The following is a 25693-nucleotide window of genomic DNA, read 5'->3' as shown; positions in this document are numbered from 1 at the left end:
AGTTGATTGATGGCTTGAGTTATTATAAGTTAATATTTTGAAGTTGGAGTGTCTTACCTTGTGTTTTAACCGCATCTGTGATTGGACTTGGGTCGCTAAGACCATAGGCGTTGGCCGCTCTGACTAGGAAGAGGTAAACAGCGCTGGGTTTCAAACCTTTTAGGACTAAGGATTCCATTTTTACATGTTCTGCCAGTGTCTGCCAACTGCTGCCTGAAGCATGACTGTGGATGAAAAATATTGAATTATTGTTATTATTTTAGATTTTAAAAATGTTGAAAAAACATGTGGAACTTGATTTTTTTTAATTCAGCTAAATAAAAGACATTTGAGGAGAGTCAAATAATCATTTTGGGTAAACTGAGTTTTTTTGCCTGCTCTGTAATGTAATAACAAAAAAAATAGGCAAAACAGGATTTAGTAAGAAATATTGTGAGAAGATTTTGTTTATTTTTAACAAAAAAAATGTCTCCAACTTGTATGTGGCTCCAATTTTTTTAACTAGTTCTACAATGTCTTATGTGTCTGTATTGCTACTGCAAACAAGGAAATTTCCCAAATATGGGATGATATAAAGTTCTAATCTAATCTAAATGAAGCATGAAGGTTAGATTTTGCCTATTTTAATTCTCTAAAATCCATTACAAAATGAGTAGACTGTATATTTATTTTATTCCGAAAAAAGTATTTGTTTTCATCTGCAAACAGAAAAAAACTGAATTTAGAGATAGATTACTGTAAACCTAAATTCAGTGAGATTTTTACTTTTGTAAAAAAATATTTTAGGCTTTTGTGGATTTTCAATCAAAATAAAAGTCACAAAATTTAGAGAACTACATTTCCAATGCCATTTCTTCTCACAAATAAATGCTTACCTGAAAGCTTCAATGACATATGATGTGGGTGTGGCCCCTGTGTTCGGGTTCGGCTTCCAGGAGAGCGTAACTGAGGTGCGGGTGACCTCTGTGACCTCTGGTTTCGACGGTGAACTCGGTATCAAATTAGGGTCGGTGGGTCTATTCGGCTGCACAGGAATTCCAAACTCTGATTGGATGAACACATCATGACATCATTAATCCACTTATGATGAATTCCATCTTTTGAGTAAAACACCATTACATATTATTGTAGTTATTTACCCTGAACTTGGAGATAGGCTTTCCACGAGGCCTCGCCACCAGGTGTGGACGCGATACAGGTGTAGTATCCAGAGTCACTCAACTGGGAAAAAGACATTTGTAGAAAATAGAAATGATTTGTTAGCGTCTGACACACTTTCCTGTTCTTTCCTTCCTTCCTCGCCCCCCAAGCAGCAGGCTGGCTGTCAGTCTTGAGTAGCACAGCTGTCATTTTTTGATCATTTCGCTATCATGTCTTGGGTGGAAGGTTGAGTGGCAGACGCCAAATGGAAAAAGGAAGATAGACTAATTGGAGGGAAAGCTATTTCTAACCCACTTTACACCTGTTTTGTGCTAACTTTTAAGGCCTACAGAATGTGTTAAAGTATTAATATACACAGGTATGTAAAAAATCACTTTATGAAACAAAACAACTAACTATTTCCATTATTTAGTGAATATTTTTTAAAAACACCGGATATGTTGTAAAGGAAAAGGCATTAATCAGAAATAAACTGCAATTTACTCCACATAGAACTGGAATAACTATCTAAATTGTGGAATAAGTTTTCACTATTTGCCAAACTAGGACTAATAGTGAAGTGGAGTTTGCCACTAAAACTCGTATAAAAAAAATATAAGCCACTTAATGCAGTCATATATTTACTAAAGTCATATTTTGATTAATATTACACTTATTTAATCCTATTATTTAAGGATTTAACATAATATTTAAACCACTGAATAGGATTAATGAGCACTCCCAACTAGTCAAATGTATTTTGCAGCAATTCTATATACTTTATGGCAAAAATATTTTCTTTAAAAAAACAGCAAAACAATGTGTCCTATTTGTGGCTAAAAAATAAAAAAATAAATAATCCCTCGCCTGTGACAATCATCTCCCTAAAAACACAAAATGGGAGAAGTAATACCGTCATTATTGGAGAGTGCCTACACCAATTTGTGTGTATGTGTGTTGGAGGCAGTTGGGGGGGTTGTGGGGGGGGGGGTCTCCCCCCCTATCCACCTCCTCCCTCACATTGCTTTCACCACAAGTCCACTCGCACTGCGATCTTTTAAACCACAAGGTACGCCAGCAGTCATCACCACACCGCAAATTGACGTGAACTCTGACCCACTGTTGGGGTAGAGGGGACAGAAGACCGCCCACTCACTTCTCGCCCCCCCACCCACACAAAAGCCCCTACCTGACAGTGAACAAAAATGGTATAGACAAGCCAGTGACAGTTTGTTATTTGCAAAACTGTGGGGGGACGGGTTCTTTAAAAGCCATTTTGAGAAGATAGGTGATTGGTCATCTACTCCAACATCTACTGGACTCACCTTGGCGTAACGTATTTGTAGAGCGCCAGTATCCAGCTGCTTGACTCGCGAGTCGTGGGTGGATAGCAGGACGCCATCTTTTCTCCATAAAATGGTGGGATTGCCCGATGCAGCACAGCTGAGGAAGACTGTGCCGTCTACTGCCACCGTTTGATTGGTCGGGCCTTGCCGGATGACTGGGGGTGGACGGTCGGATACAGCTGTATGAGCAGAAAAAAGGAAGAATTTAGATAATCTTTATTTTAAAAGTTTATAAGATTGAAGTTAGAGAACATGTGTCAAAGTGGAGGGGTGAGGGCCAAATCTGGCCCGTCACATTATTTTGTGCGGCCCGGGAAAGTAAATAATGAGCGCTGACTTTCTGTTTTAGGACCAAATTAAAATGAAGAGTTTAGATGTATATTAAATTTCCTGATTTTCCCCCTTTTAAATCAATAATTGTCATTTTTTAATCTTTTTTTCAGTTTTTAGATCAAAAATCATTGTAAAATCTAAAAATATATTAAAAAAGCTAAAATAAACATTGTTTTAGATCTATAAAAAACTGAATATTCAGGGCTTTTAATCCAGTGCTTTTAATCCATTAATAAAAACAAAAAATCTAAATATTATATCTAAAATTCCGGCCCTTGCGTTAGTGTTTCAGACATTAACTGTCATTGACGGACATACAAGTCTAACTGTACATGACTTACCGTCGGTGACCTCCAGTAACGCCTTGGTGATGACACTCCCGGCAATGTTTAGGGCCTGGCAACTATAGTAACCCACGTCGGAGCGTTCGGCGCCGGTGATGGTCAGATCCCCCGTTTGCGATACGGAGAAACGACTCGACGGTTGTGGCGGTTGGTAGGAAAACAGCAGGTTCTGAAAGTGAAACAAAGTAGATCCGAAACAATTGAATCTTGCCATCATGTTTAAATTGACCAAAAGTTTTATAGTTAAAAGATCAGTGCATGTAAAATGTATTAAAAAGTGCCCGAATCACAGGTTAGATGCCTTTTTCATTGTGTTGAATAGGAAAAGTTAATATGTGATACAGTATGATTAAGAAGTAATTGAATGATATAATAGTAATTGCATCAGTGTGTGCCAGGATTCGATTTTCTTCATTTTTTTTGGGTCGTTTACCTGACTTCCTTCTCGTTGCCAAAAGATTGCCGGTTGAGGGTTCCCCGTTGCCTCACATTGGAAGGTGACGGTCCTGCCGACACCAATCACTTGATTTCTTGGTCGCACTACAAACGCTGGTGGCACTGCAGAACAGCCAAATTTACATTATTAGACAACATGAAGTACAAGTAAGTATAGGTGTTAATTCATTTTGGGGGGTGGCGTTATAAAGGTATTGCTTCTAGTATATATAGGCAATTTTAATTGTTTTAGAGGTTAATTGTCAGTAAATGGTGAGTTCATAGTTTTGGTTAATGTAAAAGGAAATTTATCTTGGTAAATCAGGGTATTTTTGGTGCATTGTTGTTTTAGTATATTCGTCAAATGCAACTGCAAACGTCATTAAAATACTTCAAATGAAGCCTATATATTTGTAGTACTAAAATCTATGAATTCAATGACTAAAATGAACTACAGATACTAACTACACTATCTAAAATAAAACTGCAAAACCTTATTTTACATTAACAATTTGTATCACACTTAGAAAATACATTGAATGTTAAAGTAAGTTAAAATATAACTTAATTACCTCATTCATTTTAAGAAAAACTATAGATTTAAACTAACAAATTGGATTAAATTGCTTTCCTTCACTGCATTCCTAATTAAAAAAGAATAAATAACAGTGTTGACTTGAGATAATCCTTTACTCCATTACATTAACGCCTCCCTTTCATTTTAACCCATCAAAATATAATATTTAATCTATTTTTGTTCCTCTACTATAACCACAACATGCACAAACATCCTACAAAATATCCTGTTTACAATTAACCTTAGCAATCCAACATTAGACTAAGCAATACTTCACAGATGCAAGAAATATAAACAACAAAGGTTACAAAGCTGCCAAGTCATTTATATGGAAATACGCAATTTAACCCATCTGCTCAATGCAGACGCCCTCCAATCAGACGCATGCATCTTAATGAATGGGTTGCAGCATTATTGCATTCAACCTTCTACTATGAGGACATATTCCCTATTTAAGAATCAGGTGGGATTTAACATTTTCTGCCTACTAATGTGTTAATCATTTGTACAACGGGCTTGGTGATGAATTGGAAAAAAAGCAATTGGAAAGCTGTCGTTTTAAATAAAGACGCCATTTGTCCACAAATTGAATGCACAGTTTTGTAATGCATTTAAAAAGGAGAGGGAACAATAGAAAAATAGATGAGACAGCTTTACCTTGGAGAACCTATGACCAGTGCTTTGTTTTTTGGGGGGGTTTGGATTTTTTTTTGTAGTTTTTTTTTTTTTTTTTTACCCATTTTGTCACTGTTGCCTGTGACAACGGCGACATGATTGGCGTGTGGAGTGGTGATGGGAAGAGGATGGATGGGGGTGGGTGGGGGTGAAGTGGCGACAGCTTCCTGTCTTGGGTGACGGGTGACAAGTCAACTTACCAGATACAACTAAAAAAAAAAAGGAACAAAAAGACAACATAAAACCACAATGTGAAACTGAGGTGATGTCAATGGCAACAGAATGTAAATACATTAGGGATGTCCTGATTTTTTTTGACGCCAATATGATCCAATTTTTAAAAATATGCTTTGATTCGATTACAGAACTTTTTATCCAGTAAAAAATAATGCAAAAAGATTGTATCTGATTACAGGACGTTTTATCCAGTAAAAAAAAATAATGCAAAAATATTTTATCTGATTACAGGATGTTTTACCCAGTAAAAAAATAATGCAAAAAGATTTTATCCGATTACAGGACTTTTCATCCAGTAAAAAATAATGCAAAACGATTTTATTTGATTACAGGACTTTTTATCCAGTAAAAAATACTGCAAAAAGTTTTGATCCGATTTCAGGACTTTTCATCCAATAAAAAATAATTTAAAAAGCTTTGATTCGATTCTAGGACTTTTCATCCAGTAAAAAATAATGCTAAAAGATTTGATATGATGCCAAAATGTGTCATTTAGTAAAAAATAATGCAAAAATCTTAGATCCTATGCCAGAATTTTTCACTCAGTAAAAAAATAATGCAAAAATCTTCGATCCTATGCCAGAATTTTTCATCCAGTAAAAAAATAATGCAAAAAATGTCAAGATTAATGACAATATTCCATATCAGACCCCAATATCGGTACAAAATATCATATCAGGACATCCCTAATACACATTATTTCCCTCTAATACCAAAAACACATACATTTCATTGTTGTAAACAGCAAGAAAAACACAATGAACCCCCCAGTTGTTATGCTGAAGGTTGCAGATTAAGAGAAAAAAAACATCTCAGCACAAGGGCAATATTTTTGAATTAAGCTAAATAAAATGACAACATGATGGAACGTTTCCCAAACACGATAAACGCTTCTAACTCCCTCCATGGGAGTCTTCACCCAGCAGCTGAGAGATGCTTACAAATGTGGGCTGAGCTCCATAAAAATGCAAGGTGAACGTTAACTTGTCACTCCGAGGTCATAAATCTCTCACAGCCGATCGCTTACCTTATCTAATCTACGTGCTCCCACGGAAACATAAACGCTGTCAGTCGTTATAATGAACTTAAGCTACGTCCCCCCCTCCTATGCCTTTGACTGGTTTGTACAATTTAGAATGTAGATGTACACCAACACCTTGTGAAGATGTTCATTATTTTCTATCATGAAAGCTGGAATTTCAAAAGAACCCACACAACACCCACACGTCTGAGTTTTGAATGAAATAGTGTCTGTCTCTGTCTAGGAAGTTACATTTTTTTAGTTGTTTGTCAGTAAACAGATCAATAAAATGAAAAAGGCAAACTTTGAGAAGATTGACGCACATTTGTCAATGTAACCTAGATTTAATATTGTTTCATTACTAGGGTTGTAACATAAAAATAAATCGGTATTTTTGGATAAATTATGTTATGCACATTATTCAAATGAGACAATACAAAGTAATGATGAGTGATAGATATAGAAATAATTAAGATTGCAGACTAGAGAAACAAAAACTAGTATTTTTTTTTTATAAATGGATTAAAAGAACTGGATTTAAAGCCCTGAATATTCAGTTTTTTCAATAGATCTAAAACCATGTTTATTTTAGTGTTTTTTTAAATATATTCTTAGATTTTACAATGATTTTTGATCTAAAAACTGAAAAAAATGATTTAAAAAATGACAATTATTGATTTAAAAGGAGGAAAATAAGTAAATTTAATATACATATATACTCTTCATTTTAATTTGATCCTAAAACAGAAAGTCGGCACTCATGATTTACTTTCCCAGGCCACAAAAAAATGATGCGGCGAGCCAGATTTGGCCCCCTGGCCACCACTTTGACACACTATAAAATGTAACATAAAAAGTTGGCATTAACATCTTTGTAATATTATATATAAGTTTAAATAACCCCATTTATAAAGTGTCCTGTCAATGGTTTGTCTTTTTAGGGAATAAATTCAGAAAAAAAGGCCGTTATTTTAGTTATATTCAGAAAATGAACTTAATAGAGTTTTACCATGCATTTGTGCTTACTTGGAATACGAGGGTGTTGTAAAAAGTGAGTCAGATGGCTGAGAAAAACCATATGCACATACGCACACACCACCAAAAAACTGTGTTTAAAATGTGGTCGCCCAGCTGGGATTTTAAGTGTTTTATCAACAGCATGCACGCCGCTGACAAGAAAGTTCCTGCCTTTAAGTCTCCTTCAGGGCTCTTTAGCACAGGCTGTTAGTAACATTGCTCTAGGGACTCAAACTCCATTTAAAAACATTCTCAACTACAATAAAGAAAAATGGTTCAGGGAAAATATCGGATTATCAAATTAATTCTAATGCTTTTGCACGATCGAATCTTTGAGCATTGACAGATTGCACTTAAGGCCAAAAAGTTTGAAGTTTTAGATAAAATAATTGTAATAATTGTAATATAAGGGGACTGCCAAAATGAAACAAGAACCAAAACTAACAAATCATAAAAGTAAAGTTGCATTGGAGAACTTAAGATAAGTGGAAAACCTCAAAATGTACCCTATACACTAGGGGTGGGCAAACTTTTGGGCTCGGGGGCCACATTGACTTTAAAAATGTTGACGAATGGGCGGGGTCAGCACAAGATATGATACACATAAAAAAGTGCATCCGTTAACAGTACATAGGAAACAAAAACTGAAAAAAAGGACTATTAAGTATTAACATACTCATCACTCATCATCTTTAAAGTAAAAAGTTTAAAGTACAAAGTAAAGTACAAAAGTATGTATTAAGAAATTAAAATGTCATTTAAAAAAAGATAGAGAGGCTGTAAAACACAAAAAAAAAAACAAATAAGAGTGGACAGAGCTACTGCCACTGGCTTCTGCGTGACGGCGCCATCTTGGGGATATAAAAAAATATTTGGACAACATCGGCGGGCCGAATTAAAAAGCCTAGAGGTCCGGATGTGGCCCGCGAGCCGTAGTTTGCCCATCCCTGCCATATACCCTCAAAAGTCTTGAGTTGTTCCAAAAAAAAGTACAAATTGTCAGTATAATCCAACTAAAAAAACTCAGAAAAAACTCCGCCTTGTAAAGGTTTCTACATTTAACGTCCTTGTCGTCTCAATAGCTAAAGTATCGACTTGGCACATGGCTTCAAGCTAAAGTCTTAGTTATACTTTGGTGGCTTTCCGGCATCAATTAAAGGGGAATATTTTTCCTGACATATTTATAAGTCCCGGAGAGGTGTAGCCGACTGAGACGCGTGTAAAACAACAATTCGCCGATTTAGTTAGTAACGAGAGTGGCGTGTATCGAAAGAAAAACAGCCCGAGGGCAAGCGTTTGCACACTGGCTACATTGTTTCGGCAATAGTCTGACCGTGGAGGGTGTTAAAATCCCCCCTTTGGTTTCTCTCTGGGGCTCAAAGTGGATTTGATTTGAGGGAGGTGGGATACGCCCTGTGAATGCTATTTTTTTCATGCTATATTATATAATAAGACAAGTGAATTATAGCAATGTGGGATCTAAATTTAACATATGTTGTCATACAGGCGGATTTAGTGTGGTCAGTAGTCATTAGAATACACCAAAACCACTTGAAGTTGACTTCCTATAGTATGTTCTACCTGTTTTAGTATTAAAAAGACTATAGTGATCCTTAGAAATGTTATTCAAGTTAAAACAATGTGCGCCGGATCATTTTAGATTTAGTATTTCGATTTTTTTTGATAAATGGATTAAAAGAACTGGATTAAAATACCTGATATTCAGTTTTTTATAGATCTAAAACAATGTTTATTTTAGCTTTTTTTAAAATATATTTTGAGATTTTACAAAATGATTTTTGAACTAAAAACAGAAAAAAATGATTAAAAAATGACAATTATTGATTTAAAAGGGTGAAATCAGGAAATGTAATATACATCTATACTTTTCATTTTAATTTGATCCTAAAACACAAAGTCGGCACTCATGATTTACTTTCCCGGGCCTCACAAAATGATGTGACAGGCCAGATTTGGCCCCCACCCCTCCACTTTGACACATATATCATCAATCTAAACTCCCTTCTGGTTTAAAACAACAATGGTGAAATTACAAATGTTTATAAAGGACACTTTAGAATCCTTCAAAACCTTAAAAAAAATCCTCAAAACTATAACGCGTTTAGTTTATCCCTAAATACACTAAAACCAAGTCAGTTTAAATATTAGTCCTCTTGTAAATAACACTTATTGAAGTCTATTTGGCATAACAGTGAGCCAGTGCAGTATTTTCAGCCCCCAATTAGGATGACGTCCCACTACTTATACCTTACTTTGGCTGACTTGCGACGGATAAGCCCTGCACTTACTCCCCTTTCTTTCCTTTCCTGTAATTAGAAGCATGTTATTTCCAGGCAAGGGACTATAGACCACTAGTCTGTAATTAGCTGGACTACACATTGGCCACAACTTCCACCTCTGATGCCTTCATAGTCTATCAATTGAACTATCAGAAGTAGCATTTATGATTAAAGTGATATCCCTTCGTTTCAAGTATTTTTTCGTAGTTTTCAAGTATTTTTTCGTAGTTTTCAAGTATTTTTTCGTAGTTTTCAAGTATTTTTTCGTAGTTTTCAAGTATTTTTCGTAGTTCTCAAGTATTTTTTCGTAGTTTTCAAGTATTTTTCCGTAGTTTAAGTATTTTTTCGTAGTTTTCAAGTATTTTTTCGTAGTTTTCCAGTGTCTAAGATGGAAAACATTCAAACACGTTCTTCATCTGAATTGATTTCCATTCTTCCACAATACAAAGACAGTCTACTCAACTAAACAACACCCCATAATATACCTTTTCTCTTCCATTAACTAAGCTTTCAACAAAAAACGTATCAGACGACTTGATGTATTGACAAAATATCGGCTAGTTGAAGCTAATCGTACTCCCCGAACCAATTTAAAAGGACCCTGTCAGGCAGAGAAAATGAAGGAATAATTGCTAAAGGGTAGCCATGTGTGTACCAAGTGCATGTGTTCGTAGACAGGCTAGGGGGAATTGGCTCGGGATTAGAATTGCCCCGTCTCGTTATATCTGAACACCGCCGACTGCTGGAAGTGACATTAATATGGCTGACCTCACAGCGGAAAACCTCTCCGCCGAGCCACCGCAAGTCCCAATTCCCAAGACGTTCCGCATCGGCGGCGAGACGCCGACTCACCATCCTTACACCCAACCCCCCCTCGGCTCTCTCTCTCTCGCTCTCTTGGCGAAACAACTCCCAGCATTCCCATTAGTTTGCTGTTAAATGGCCCCTGTGTTCCTTCAAACATCTCAAGGGGGATTCTGGACCAATCCCAGCCAAAGTCTTCCCAGCTACTCTGAATGGGGTCTTTCTGAATGCTCACGGTCTGTGACCAACTGCTTTATATTTGAACCGTGTTAATAAGACATCCAATGGGGAAGGCCACATGAGGCGACGCAGAGATGTTTACAAAGACCATCGTGCCGGTTTAAAATGCAAATGGTGGCGGGTTCTCTTGAGAAATGCCACTTGTATAAATCTATAAAAAAAGAAGGGAATTCAATTGCAAGGGTGTCAGACTCGGGGTTGGGTCGCGTTAATGTCAACTCGATTTCATCAAGGCTGGACGATTTTAGATATAATATTTAGATTTTTTTTATAAGTGGATTAAAAGAACTGGATTAAAATCCCTGAATATTCAGTTTTTTTATAGATGTAAAATAATGTTGGTTTTAGCTTTTTTTAAATATATTTTTAGATTTTACACAATGATTTTTGAACTAAAAACTGAAAAAATGATTAAAAAATTACAATTATTGATTTAAAAGGGGGAAAATCTAGAAATTTAATATAAATCTAAAGTCTTCATTTAAATTTGATCCTAAAACAAAAAGTCGGCACTCATGATTGACTTTCCTGGGCCACACAAAATGATGTGGCGGGCCAGATTTGGCCCCCGGGCCGCCACTTTGACACTTTTGATTCAAGGGTTGACATCCCATAAGTGCATTTCTATAGAATTAATCAGCAAATTGGAAAAGGCTAACGAACAACAGGAGGGTGGTAAGAAAACTGCACTACTCTAAAATTACACAGAATAATTTCCTCGAATTATTGCTGCTAGCGTCAATGAATGGCCATTTTCTGAACACTTCGACAAAATCAGACATTCAATCACCCAAAAACTGGATGATAACCCCTGAGAAAAAAATTGCATTCTTACCGTGGACGGTGAGGCTGGCCGATGCCTCTGCCTTGCCCACCATGTTCTCCGCCACGCACGTATATGAGCCGACGTCTGCTGAGGTCAAACGGCGAATCTTCAGGGTATGGTCCTCCCGAATCTCGTATCTTAGGATAGTTAATCAGAAATAAGTGTATGGTAGTGTGTCAAAAATGGTCAAAGATAGGTTTCCCCATGATTTCCTCACCTTCCTTTGGGAAGGTCACCATCATCTTTACGCCACCGGACCGTTGGAACAGGATCACCGCGTGCTTCGCAACGGAATTCCACACTTTGGTCGACAAGCATAACTTGGCTGCCGGGTCGACGGACAAAGTTGGGTCGCTCTGCATGGATGTAAACAAAGGAAATATCTTAAGTGGCCCCAGTTTTGAAGAAAAAACTGAAAAACTGTAGAAAAAAATGTACTCAATGGTCAAAGTACATCTGTAGTCGTGATGTACTACTTTTATTAGCTAGAAAATGTCAGTCTCTTACGCTTAGCTGAAAATATAGTTAAAGATTTTGTTGTCTGGAATGAAAACTTTATTTTAAAGAATACTGCATTCTATTGGAAGTCATTATTGACAGTGATACTAAGGCCAGACCAATAAAACTTGACTGAATAAAGACCAAAAAATTGGTTCTGTCATTTACAGGTGAGAACTCGTAGGAAAATTCTGAGGCTTTGTACGAGTTGAGGATAAAATATTGAGTAAGAAGGTGATAAAAGTCTCTACACAGAGAAAATTGGGGTGTAAAGGCTTTTGGCTTGTGATTATTCACATGAGATTGGAGGTCATCTCACAGTTTTATTGGATTAAAATGCCTTTGACACCCTTAAATTTTGGTTAAAAGTGTGTATATGGATTCAGCAGAAAGTGGATCCTTGTGGCAAAAAATAAATAGAAGAAGTACGAGTACAGAAGATGAAAATTATCATTACCTAAGACAGTGAGTTCAGCTATTTCACTCTCCCGTTCACCGACCATGTTAGTCCCAACGCAGACATACTTCCCAGCATCGCTCTTCCTGGCGTTGGTGATCATAAGCTTGCCACTGCGTATCTGATGAGTAAAAAAGGGAGAAAAAATGAATTATTTAGTTGTGTGTGAGTGTAGCTCAGCCAACTCATAAAGGTCGTTACAACTGTCACAATGAAACAACCGAGCCCAGTAAAAAAACAAAAAAAAACATGAGTCCTTCATGAAAGACCCCATTCATTCCAACTGCCTCTCAGCTTCCACTTAAAGTCTAAATCACTATCAGTCAGCCTGTTTCCCCTCAACGTAAGTTGAGCCAAAAAACACTTTCCCAATCCAACACAACCACACAGACCCCCTTCCCCACCCCTCGGGGGAGCACCTGAGGCTCTACAGGACCACAAGCACTTTTCCAGGTGTCTCAATGACCCAACATTGCGCCTGATCATTACGTTTTTTTTTTGTTTTTAAGGTTTTCTGAGACTTTTCTTTGGGTAGTGGCAAGCTAACACTCAAGAGAACATGACAAGCGTCAAATGAGGGTTTATCCAAGTCCAGGTATTTCCCAGGGCTTTGATTACAGGCCAGAGGAGATGCTTTGTTCTTGAGTAGACAGGACAAGCTATCCAAGGACCCCCCCCCTTCTTTCCTCAGGACTGTTCTCGGCTGACAACCACACCAGTCAGACAATAGTTGGGCTACCATTGGGCTCAGTATCTTGGTAAAGCTTAAGCCTTAAAGCACCTACATGGCCCCCCATCTCCACCTGCAGGCTGGTAATGGATACTCTTATTAAAAGAGGTAACCAACAGAGGACTTGACACACAATGGTTGGGAAACCGCAACTTGAAATGATGCAAAGTACAGGCAGAAATATGTGGTTGGGAAATGGTTAAGAGCACCACTTGTTATGTCGTTAATAAATGGAGGCAGAATGGAGTAAACATCCGTTTTTTTCTCAATTTGTCCGATGGATGAGCCAAATGTTTGTTGTTCCTGTTTATGACTCGGGCAGAAAAGTTTTGGATGTAGTGTGCAAAGAGCTCCAAACAAAAACCAAAAAAAAACACCAGGGGCTTTATCCCTGGCAACAAAGAGGTCCTCAAATAAAAGGATATTTCCACATCCATTTCAGAGTATTTTCCATGATATACTCGGCACAAAAAGCCTCAGGAGGTCCTGAAATATGGTTTGGTATGAAGTTTTAGTTATTTATGTTAATAGTTTCAGCTCAAGTCTCTCAACTTCATCTTTTACTTTTAATTTAACTCGAGTGGAGTGGTACTCGGACATTAATATCTAAGTACTGTTGAAAACAGTACTTATTTAGACATTTAAGTCTCTCTCATGAATATAATTTTGAGAGCTGTACTTAGATATTAAACAGTACTTGGATATTAAACAGTACTTGGATATTAAACAGTACTTAGATATTAAACAGTACTTAGATATTAAACAGTACTTAGATATTAAACAGTACTTGGATATTAAACAGTACTTGGATATTAAACATTACTTAGATATTAAACACTACTTAGATATTAAACAGTACTTAGATATGAAACAGTACTGAGATATGAAACAGTACTTAGATAAAAAACAGTACTTAGATATTAGACAGTACTTAGATATTAAACACTACTTAGACATGAAACAGTACTTAGATATGAAACAGTACTTAGATATGAAACAGTACTTAAATATTAAACAGTACTTAAATATTAAACAGTACTTAGATATAAGACAGTACATAGATATTAGACAGTCCTTAGATATTAAACAGTACTTAGATATTAAACACTACTTAGATATTAAACAGTACTTAGATATGAAACAGTACTGAGATATGAAACAGTACTTAGATATGAAACAGTACTTAGATATTAGACAGTACTTAGATATTAAACAGTACTTAGATATTAAACAGTACTTAGATAATCTCGACAATCAACCAATCACATTGGATTTTGCTAGCAAACATCTTCAGTATAGTTCAGCCCCTGAAGAGGCTGTAGAAAGCTCGATTTATTCGGGGGTACCCCGCAGTGCTGCAAGGGCTTGAAGTATCCTTATGTTACTGTTTGTTTGAGCAAAGGCTTAACCACTAAAACACTGTTACACACACAAGGGGGCTTAGGTCAGGGCTGTATAGACTGTATGGTGTGCAGGTCATCCTCGCTTTTATGCGGGTTTTGACATGAGGATCCACTTAAGGCCCGATCCACTTTATGGGTACTTACCCATGACTGTGGTATTTCCCAATCCTCAGAGGGTACACAGAGTATCACAACAGCAGGGACTCAAAATAAACTGCAGTATCTTCTTTTTTTTGACAGATGCATTGCAGCAATCCCCCAGAACAACAAGCTGACCATTATCCCTACATTGTAAAGAGATGGCTCCATCCTGTCGCTTTTTTTTTTGTCTCGTGCCATTTGCCAATGCTGATAATGTGAGAGGCTCCATTCAGTGTTCGCCCTCTTTTGTATTCACACAGCGGTTCATTTTGCAGGTTGATGATTAGCTACAACTTCAGCACAAAACCAGGCACAATGCTGCAGTTGCCTTTTGGGGGATTTACAAGCATAGACATTTTCATAATGTTTGCAAATGATAGGCGCCAGGGTACTTTTGGGATGTAGAAAAGGATTCAATAGAGCCGGGTAAAAGAATGGCAACAAATGCAGTGTGGGGAATGCCAGACATTCCCACCAAAAAAAGTCTAGCCTGATAACTAAGGTCAATTTACTATTCATTTTAGCGTAAAAAAGCAAGTTAATGCCATTAAATGAGGATCAGAAAAGTCATTAAATTAAGTAGTCCACCACTGATCTACGTAACAGAGGGCTGTATGTATGTGTATATATGTATGTGTATATGTATATATGTATGTGTATATGTATGTGTAAATGTATATATGTAGGTGTATATGTATATATGTATGTGTATATGTATGTGTATATGTATATATGTATGTATATATCTATATATAGGTATATATGTATATATTATGTAGGAATATGTGTATATGTGTACATGTATATATGACTATGTATACATGTAAGTATATATGACTATGTATATATGTAGGTATATATGTATATGTATATATGTACGGATATATGTATATATTATGTAGGTATATGTGTATATGTATACATGTAGGTATGTATATATGACTATGTATACATGTAGGTATATATGTATATGTATATATGTAGGTATATATTTATATGTATATATGTAGGTGTATATATGTATATATGTAGGTATACATTTATATGTATATATGTAGGTGTATATATGTATATGTATATGTAGGTATATATGTATATATGTATCTATATATGTATATGTAGGTATATATGTACATGTATATATGTATCTATATATGTATATGTAGGTATATATGTACATGTATATATGTATCTATATATGTATATGTAGGTATATATGTATATATGTATCTATATATGTATATGTAGGTATATATGTACATGTATATATGTATCTATATATGTATATGTAGGTATATATGTACATGTATATATGTATCTATATATGTATATGTAGGTATATATGTACATGTATATATGTATCTATATATGTATATGTAGGTATATATGTACATGTATATATGTATCTATATATGTATATGTAGGTATATATGTACATGTATATATGTATCTATATATGTATATGTAGGTATATATGTACATGTATATATGTATATGTAGGTATATATGTATATATGTAGGTATATATGGATATATAAAATAAATATGTTTGTGGGGACTGCCTAATTTGTAAACAGCACCACACTGCTTAGATTCAGGAATATAATTTTTACAAGCATGTCATTAAAACATAGAATCAATCCACCAAAATAGACATACGGGGGAATTAGGGGCATACACGAGAGGCATGTTGCAAACATCCGAACGACCAAGGATTTCGCTGTTGCTATGGAGACGGCATGTTCCGGCATGCCGCCACGGGAGTACAGGTTCGAACTAACGACAATGCAGCCGGGGATGAAGGACCCTTTGATGGGCTCAGCTGCTGGAGACATTAAAAATATTTCACCATCTGCTCTCTATAGCAGCATTATATATTCTATGTGTATAGTATATATACTCCATCAAGACAAACGGACTCTGTAGTGGACACAGTCCAGGTTAGCAGGTGTAATACAGCGCATAAAGAGGACATTCATGTCTGTGAATGCACGTGTAGCCCACTATTTCATTTTTTTTAAATGTGCAATAAATTATTCATATAGCATACCCATTTTTCAGAGAAAAATGCACATGTAATGAAGGGTGTTTAAATCTGACTCATTTGAATAGGCCATTTTCCGCCATTAAATCCATTTTAAATGGAAGGTTTAGATGTAAAATCCTTATAAGTAAATGCATTTTTTTAAAATAAAAATATAATATATAACCTCAATTCCATTTTTTAGTTTTCTGAGGAATATATTAACAATTCAAATGTGCCATGAAGGCATTTTAAGAGAAAACTTGATAGCAATGTACTTCAAATTGTGCGATAATATGATAGTAAACTAATATTCTAGCTATATACTTTAGTAAAATACTTTTCCCAACTTTATATAACCCAGAAAAAATCCAAATGAGCTACCCATCCAATCAACATCCAAATTTCCTGAGCTGTATTTTTCCTAGGCTTCAAATCGCATATAAATAATAAAAAACTAAAGTTTCATGCTTATTACTACTTACTGACCAAGGCCGACCTGGGGGACAGTTATGACTCGTTTCTCTTTAAACAAGATTATGTGCTTATTCCTTTCAATTTGCCGCTCAGGGACTAGAGACATATTGGCTGGACCAGTGCGGCTTTGAAAGAAAACAAAAAGGAAAGCGAGCACTTGTATTCTTTATGAGTTTTACTTGAAACTACGACTCTTGACCTCATGCGGCCTGTGGAGTGAAAACTTTTGTTTTCTTTGTCTTTTTTTAGATTGTCAGCATGCAATGATAGATGGCTAAGCCAGTAACATAGTCAGAACAATAGAGAAGTATAATAAATATCTGAAATAAGGGGGGCGATCTGAAGCAGGTGTTCCAAATACTTTATAAAAATGGATAATGGCCGACTTTATTATTTCGATATTTTTTAGGGGGGCTAGTTTGTAGCTGCTTTAAAAAGTATTTGAAAAATATGACTATATAATTGTGTAGGCAGTTTAGAAAGTTTTTTTTGTGGACTGCCTAACGCCCTCAAGACTATAAACGGAATGTATGTAGTGTTATTACCACTGTGCATGACCATATAATCAAAAATTATACTTTGTCGCAATGGCCAAGACATTAGCAGAGAGCCAGGCTATAAAAATAAGAGCCAGCTCTAGATATTTTGTCCTCGGTTGCTTACAGGAATTATTTTTGTGTAGGCTTGGTGCTCGGACGTTTGGTCGCCGGTCATTTGGTGACAGAGAGTTTACTGTTGAAGCCAGCTCTGAAAATTATATTCACAGGAGAGAGTTTAATATCTAAGAGAGGGAGTTTAATATCTAAGAGAGAGAGAGTTTAATATCTAAGTACTCTTTAATATCTAAGAGAGAGAGAGTTTAATATCCAAGTACTGTTTAATATCTAAGAGAGAGTTTAATATCTAAGTACTCTTTAATATCTAAGAGAGAGAGTTTAATATTTAAGAACTGTTTAATATCTAAGTTCTGTTTTATATCTAAGACAGAGTTTAATATCCAAGTACTGTTTAATATATAAGTACTGTTAAATATCAAAGTACTGTTAAATATCAAAGTACTGCTAAATATCAAAGTACTGTTAAATATCCAAGTACTGTTCAACATCAAAGTACTGTTCGATATCTAAATACTTTTTAATATCTAAGTACTGTTGAATATCAAAGTATTGTTAAATATCAAAGTACTGTTAAATATCAAAGTACTGTTCGATATCTAAGTACTGTTAAATATCAAAGTACTGTTAAATATCAAAGTACTGTTCGATATCTAAGTACTGTTTAATATCAAAGTACTGTTTAATATCCAATTACTGTTTAATATCTAAATACTCTTTAATATCTAAGTACATTTGACCGGCGACCAAACGTCCGGTCACGTGTAGCTTGCGTGGCTTTCCGAAACAAAGTACTTCAACATTGTCCACTGATTGCGCCATGTCAATTGATTTTAGCCCAGTTGAACCCAACTTTTCAGGAAGAAGAATTTTCAGGATAATTTAATCTGGTGGACGGAACCCAATCAATGCATTGCTGGAGACTAATGAAGCAAGATTTTCATTGATTTTTTTTTAACAGCATGCTTGAGATTGGCTCAACATAATGAGCTAATCAATGTTTCAAGAACCAACTCAAGTGGTAATAATGGCTCGATTCGCATCGTTCCAGATAAACGCATCGGACATATTTGTCCTTGGCACTCACTGTGATTCTTTCATCTCGGTCGTCGATGTTTAGGGTGTCTTTTTTCCAGGAAATGGTGGGTTCTGGATGACCACGGGGCGGTTGGCACTCCAGGACTGCCGGTTCTCCGGCTGCCACGATTACGTCGGCGGGGTTTTGTCTGAAGTCATCACGTAGAACTGTAGAAAAAACATAAAAACACCAGTCAGATGCTGCAACCGTCATAAAAATAGTCATAAAACAACAACAATGAACAGCTGTCCAACACATTTTGGAAGCAAATCACCCCTTGTGGAGGTTTTTGATTGCCAAAACTTCCCCCAAATTATCCGGGTGATCAGTTGGATGTCCCTACAGACTTCTGAATAGGCCACCGATATTGTGACCAAGTAGTTAGATCATGGGTGGGCAAAGTTTTGGGTCCAGGGGGCCACTATGACTTTAAAAATTTGACAGATGGGCCGGGTCAGCACAAGATTTGATACAAATAAAAAAGTGCATCCGTTAACAGTAGATATGAAACATAAACAGAAAAAAAGGAGTAAAGTATTAACATACTCATCACTCATCATTAAAGTAAAAAGTATAAAGTATAAAGTACAAAGTCAAGAAAAAGGAATGTATTAAGAAATATTAAAATTTCATTTAAAAAAAGATAGAGGGGCTGTAAAACACCAAAAACATAAGAGTGGACAGAACTACTGCCACTGGCTTCTGTGTGACGGCGCCATCTTGGAGATATAAATAAAAAAATTAAAAAAATAAACATCATCCGTACAAAGTCAGCGGGCCGGATTAAAAAGCCTAACGGGCCCGTATGTGGCCCACAGGCCGTAGTTTGCCCATCTCTGGGTTAGATGCATGTGTGTCCTTATTAAATTTACCCAGAGGGCAGGCATTAAAAAAAATCTGTTTTTCCAGCTTGGTAGTGGGAGAAACATTAAAAAAAATGCTAGTAAGTTTCAGGCCACACACACTGCACACATGTTGTAAAATGCACGCACGGGATAAATAATATGGATTATTTGTGGCTGTTTAGGGAGGTTAGAGTGAGTCTTGGCTGGGTTGTTTCACACTCCTCAGTTTGTTCCCAAATGCCAGATGAAAGTCAGACTCACTCCGGGAAACCTAAAGAGAGAGCCAACACATTCCCGTTTTGAGCCAAAATGCTCTTTAAGTACTTTTACGTGCGATTATCAGTTGCAAAATAACAATGCGGAAATCACCTGACTAATAAAAATAAAGTATAGATATTTTTTAACAACTGTAGAATATTTGCCATTAATAAAAAGTCTATTTAGTTGACTTTATGAAGTCAATTCATTGTTTTCTATGCATTTAAGATAAGTTTTAATGCACCTTAAGAAATGTTAATCATAAAAATAGATCAATTTTGACAGATTAATACTGAAATATTGTCAACCTTGGAACAAAAATCCTTCTTTTTAAGAAAACAACATATACTCTTTTACATTACAAATCATTTAAATGGATTCTTGCTTAAAAAATAAAGATTATATGGAAAAAACAGGGATTTGACGAAAAAAATAAAAGAATAAAAGTAGAACTGATTCACCTCATGTTTTTTAAGAAAAAAACTTGAACAAAAACCCAACAACAACAACAAAACAGACCATAATTGAAACCAAAAACAAAATATTGTCCTGAAACCTTAAACTATGCCTTTTCCCTTTGGCTCTTTCCATAAAAACATAGCAAAAACCGACTCATCTTCTCACTATGGCTAAAGCAAACTCACCATCCACATTTAACTACGCAAACCGACTCAAAAAAGGAAATGAAGAACAAGAAAAAAGCCTGGCATGCTCCCATGTTTACACCAACATCGCTGCTATGAAACCCCCCCTTCACTGACCCCCCAAATGAACACCTCTTTGCTGTAAACACAGCTGAAAGAGCCCCCAAACATGTAAGTTCAGGCCACATTTGCCAAAATGGTGACCCCCACAGTGCCGTATATTTGCAGGCATTAATTTTTGAAAAGTCTGGGAACAAAAGTTGGAGAAAACGCCAAACGGACAATGCGTGCACGGGCACGTGTGGTAGTGGTGGTGGGGGGGATAATGATTCCCCCCCTGCGAGAGTGCCGTCTCTTGTCGTAAGCTCGCAGCTGTCTTCTCATGGATAAGATTTCCCGCACTATTAAAAGGGAGACCAGTCGCAGTGTATGTGTGTGAGTGTGTGAAAATTAGTGGGAGTCAGAGAGCAGAGTGTGAAAATGTTGTTTTCAGAGGGATGGATTTGTTCAAATATGCTGACGATGATGGGATGGTTTGACCTCAAATATATACGGGAAGGGAGTTTTCATTTGTTTTTAAATGAAGTTGAAACCTGACTTTGAAAACCTCAAAATCCAATAGACAGTCTACTCTTTGGTTTAAATACATTTTACTATGCTTAAAAGTAACATGGAAACTAAACATACTGGATTTTCAGGACTATAAGGCGCACTTAAAAGTATGGAATTTTCTCAAAAATAGACTTATAATCCAGTGTACTTTATATATATATGGGAAAAAATGAATGTGTCATTCATTGAGGCTTTAAACACCATTTTAAAACCTAATATTTGTTTAGATGATTAAAATCATAACTTGGAAATCCCACAAAAAAATGTAAAAACCAAAAAAACGGACCAAAAAAACACTCAAAATTTAAAAAAACACAAAAACTGACCAAAAAACACACACAAATTTTAAAAACCACAAAAACTGACCAAAAAAACCCTCAAAATTCTAAAAACCCCAAAAACTGACCAAAAAACACCCCAAAAAATGTAAAAACCAAAAAAAACAGACCAAAAATGTCCCAGACTTAAACTAGCAATATACAATCCTTAAAACCTAAACTTGAAATACTTATATTATCTAATTTTAAAATCCCTGCCTTGTAATACGTACATCTGCTCGAAAACGTACAATATTAAAAAAAATGGGATTCGGACTCCACCTCTTCTTTGAAACATCAAATAAGTCTGCAATACCAAACTTGAAACCCTAAAAAAAAAACTCCTACGCTCTCATATTACTGCCATCTTACTTCCACTGCAATAAAAAAAACGTGCAAACATCCAACAATCATAACGCGTCATACCATCAATCACCAATAGAAGCAGATTAAATCCTGGTCGGAAGCTAATGCAATTAACCGCTGTCCTGGCTGACGTTAGAATCCCGCCTTTAAAAGGTCATATCGCAACACTTACGGGTTCATCACCCTTTTAACTAACTGTCTCAGCCACACACACACATGCACACATCTTGTTCCTGAAGGAAATTGAAAACAGATGCTTAAATGTCAAATTAAAATGAGATCTCGGAGCTGCAACCCCCCAAACATTAATGAAAAAAAAAGATCTTAATGCCACACACAAGACGGTGAAAAGATTACATGAGCTTTGTTGTGAGGAAATGAAAGAAATGACAACAAATCTATGTGAGGAGACACACAGAAAAGTGGTGTTCTTGTATTAAAAATGTATCAAAAGGCGCCTTTTTTACTTGACATGCAACGGACAAAGTTCGCCTGTGAAAGAAAAAGAAAGAGCATGAAAGATGGAAGAAAATAAAAGTGAACCACAACCACTTTTGGGTGTTAAAAGTTTGCAATTTGGTGACGTAACAAACAAAGTTGGGAAGAAAAATGTTTAAGGATTTGTTGGGTTTTTGAAGATGTGTGGTGGTCTACTTTTTACAAGAAAAAATGACTTGAAATGTTAAAAAGCTTAACACTTAAATAGTCAAATAAAAAAATTATAAAGGATGAGAGAATTGAGAACAAACAGGAAAAAAATGTCAAAACAAGACTACCACAAAAAATCTTCAAAAAAACACCCTTCAAAAACAAATCAATAAAACCTTTGAAAAAAATCATTAAAAATTCCAAAATCAAAAAAAAAATCTTAAAAACCTAACAAAAAATATAATTAAAATACCCCAAAACCAATCAGAAACCGTAAAAAATTATCTAACCCTTACCCAACCAGTTTAAACACAATTTTAAACATGTCAACCAAAAATTAACCTAAATCTATACCTATAAATACAAATAAACACAATACAAAATTAACTATGACTGAATAAGTAGGTGGAGCTTAATCAAACTCCGCCTAGTTCCTCCAAAATATATCCAAAACACCAAATCGAAAGACACTCTGCATCACTTTGTCTACTACAAATATAAATAAAAGCATTACAAACCTTAATATGACTGAATAAGTATGTGAAACGTAATTAAACTCCCTCTAGTGGCTCAAAAATATATCCAATACCTTGCATTCCATCAAGACATGCAATAAACAGAACAACAACCCATTTTCACAAGCCCTTAAAGCTTCCCCCTTTCACAAAATCTAAACAACTGCTTATCCTTCCGTCGCTTTGACGTCTAAAATGAAGTCATTCCTTCCACAGGTGGAGCTCAGCTGTCGGCTCCTCGGGGCGAGCAAAAAAAAGAAGGAGAAGAAAAAGCTTCAGTCACGTTATCTCTCAGCACTCGGGAGATGATATCTGCCCGCGAGCTGCCTGCGTGCACGTACAAAAGATAACTTGTAACACTAGAGAACCCGGACACCTGTACGTTGTATGCTCTCATTATGTTACACCTCTTCGTACAAATGTGGGGAAAATATTCGCTCGTTGAAAAGTGAAATATTGTCATGGCTGTAATTTTTTGCTACACCTGCGACATCTAATGAGAAAATGACCGAAAGGCATTCAGGTGAAGAAGTGGTGACGATTGCGATGAACCGGATTAGAGACGTCTATGTTTTGACTTGCGGATAGACGGGAGATTAGCCCAAAAAATTAGGGGAACTTTGAATGTACATACTTTGAGAAGTAGTAAAAATAAGTGTGGGATTGTCAATTGGGTTTACGGTTGTTTTTTGTTTTGAAAAGTGAAATATTGGCGAACTTTGGACATATTTTAAGAAGTTGCAAAACTTCGTAGAAGAATTGTCGGATCGTAAATAGGCTTTCCGATTGTTTTTTTTCTCGAAAAAGTGAAATAATGGTGGACTTTGAATATATGTACATATTTTAAGAAGTTGCAAAACTAAGTTTTGCATTATTAAATGGTTTTCCGATACTTTTTGTCTCAAAAAATGAAATATTGGCGAATTTTGAAGATACATATTTGCAAAACTTGGTAGATTAAGTGTCACATCATCAATCGGCTTTCTGATTGTTTTCTTTTCAAAAAATAAACTATTAATCGCTCATATTTTAAGAAAAGTGACATCATTTTCTTTAAAAAAAAAAAAAAAAAAATAGTTATATTTTGCAGGAACAAAATCACCAATGGTTAACATTATAATAATTTTAAAGAAATGCACTTTTTCCTCAGTTTTACTAAAGTACTACATGACTTACCATAAATCCCTAAAAATATTTCAACAATAGCATCTTTTGTACCGTTACCAACTCAAAAATATCGATAGTTTTATGCTATCATCCACAAATAAAGACCAACAAGTATGCTCATTAAATCCTAACAACTAAAAACTTAACAAGGCTTATACTTGAACATTTGCTTACCACAAAAGCTAATATCAACATCCCCAATCAACGAAACACCCCCAAATTTCCCAAACCTAAGGCTAAGCTCCTGAACTCTTCACCTCCATCACTCTTACCCACAGACAAAACCACAAAGCATATCCAATAAACACTTCCCATCTATCGTCTTACACAAACAAGCCTTAAAGCGCTAACACAGTATAGCTCAGCATCCCCAATGAATGTCTTCTTCACGCTTATGTGTAAGACTTCCAAACATTAAAGAGATTAAGGGAACACAAGCCCGTCGCAAATTTATGGCCGCCGAGCGCTCATTAGGACAAAATCCTTTTCGTCTCGGCGTAAAAAGGAATCTCGGCATGTTGAGCCAACGTGATATTTGCTTACAATATCTCACTGTGTGGGGCCCACTCTCCCAGCATCTGCAGAGATGAGGGTCTTATTAAAACAATCTTTCCAATTAACATTCCTGCTCCGTTGACCCTCCTTGGAAGACGCCCCGGTTTTGCCCTCCTTTTTTTTCTACTCTTCAACCTGACCTGGCAACAAGATCTTTGAATGAGCCGAGGATGTGAGGCAACTTGTTTTCCATTCCTGGGAAAAGCCACAAAGTGCGTCTGTTTTGACATGCGTTTTTTCTTTGATTGGACGAGGACAAAAGGGACAAAGGACGACTTCAGTTCAGGGGGGGAAAAAGCAACTGATGAAGGCAGATAGGAAAGAATTTTGGATGTCAGAAGACCAACACATGTCATATTAATAAGAAAATATGTGCTGACCAATGTTCACTCTAATTTTTTGTTGGTTTGGGCAGAAATACAACGTCCCGGAGAGCACTGAGTGACATCATCATTGCTCGCCATGGGCACACTAGTATCCAACCTGCTATAAGTAGGTGAATGTCAATGTTACCTCTATTTTTTCATGTAAAACATGCTGTAAAATATGAAAAACATAAGAGTGGACAGAGCTACTGGACACAGGCTGCCGCGGAAACGGCGCCATCATGGGGAGAGGAGTTAAAAAAAATTAAAAACAAGTTTGGATTTTATTTACTGCAAGCCATATGATTGCTGCTGCGCAGAGAAGACGAAAGTAGTGCGCAATTGCTTAGAGGGAACATTGGTTTTGATCCTTCTGAAAATGACATGGAAAATGTGTTTTGGATTTTTATGGAATTATTCGGTTGCCAGATACAACTTGGGTTACGTTTCTGACAGGAGGACATCATAAATTGCTTTGTTAGATACAAGAAGATCGCAATTTATGTAGTTTTAGGTTTTAGAGAAGTCAACATCTTTTATAGCGCAAAACCAGAAAAAGCCAAACTATGCCAATGTTTACTTAAGATAAACTTTAAGGGTGAAAATTGCTAATTTCCTGGATTTATGGATTCTTTACAAAGAAATACAAATGTTAATCGAAAGGAATTCGATTCAGTTCTTCCTA

The 25693-nt window shown here is 36.0% G+C and overlaps 1 protein-coding gene across 1 annotated transcript in view; it reads right to left on the bottom strand.

Moving 5' to 3' along the window:
- Positions 1-25693, bottom strand: part of robo1 (roundabout, axon guidance receptor, homolog 1 (Drosophila)) — a 133668-nt gene that overhangs the window by 19176 nt on the left and 88799 nt on the right. Inside the window, exons 4-13 of the mRNA XM_077722325.1 lie at positions 18726-18883; positions 12251-12371; positions 11513-11651; positions 11305-11432; positions 3597-3721; positions 3161-3332; positions 2466-2665; positions 1140-1221; positions 876-1044; positions 58-224 (exon numbers count right to left, since the gene is read on the bottom strand). Of these exons, the coding sequence (XP_077578451.1) occupies positions 58-224; positions 876-1044; positions 1140-1221; positions 2466-2665; positions 3161-3332; positions 3597-3721; positions 11305-11432; positions 11513-11651; positions 12251-12371; positions 18726-18883 (1461 nt within the window). The remainder of the gene's footprint in view (positions 1-57; positions 225-875; positions 1045-1139; positions 1222-2465; positions 2666-3160; positions 3333-3596; positions 3722-11304; positions 11433-11512; positions 11652-12250; positions 12372-18725; positions 18884-25693) is intronic.

This window comes from Stigmatopora nigra, chromosome 8, assembly GCF_051989575.1.
Source record: "Stigmatopora nigra isolate UIUO_SnigA chromosome 8, RoL_Snig_1.1, whole genome shotgun sequence".
In the NCBI taxonomy this organism is placed as follows: Eukaryota; Metazoa; Chordata; class Actinopteri; order Syngnathiformes; family Syngnathidae; genus Stigmatopora; species Stigmatopora nigra.
The sequence above is the reverse complement of the archived record's forward strand: the minus strand, read 5'-3'. Positions and strand labels throughout refer to the sequence as shown.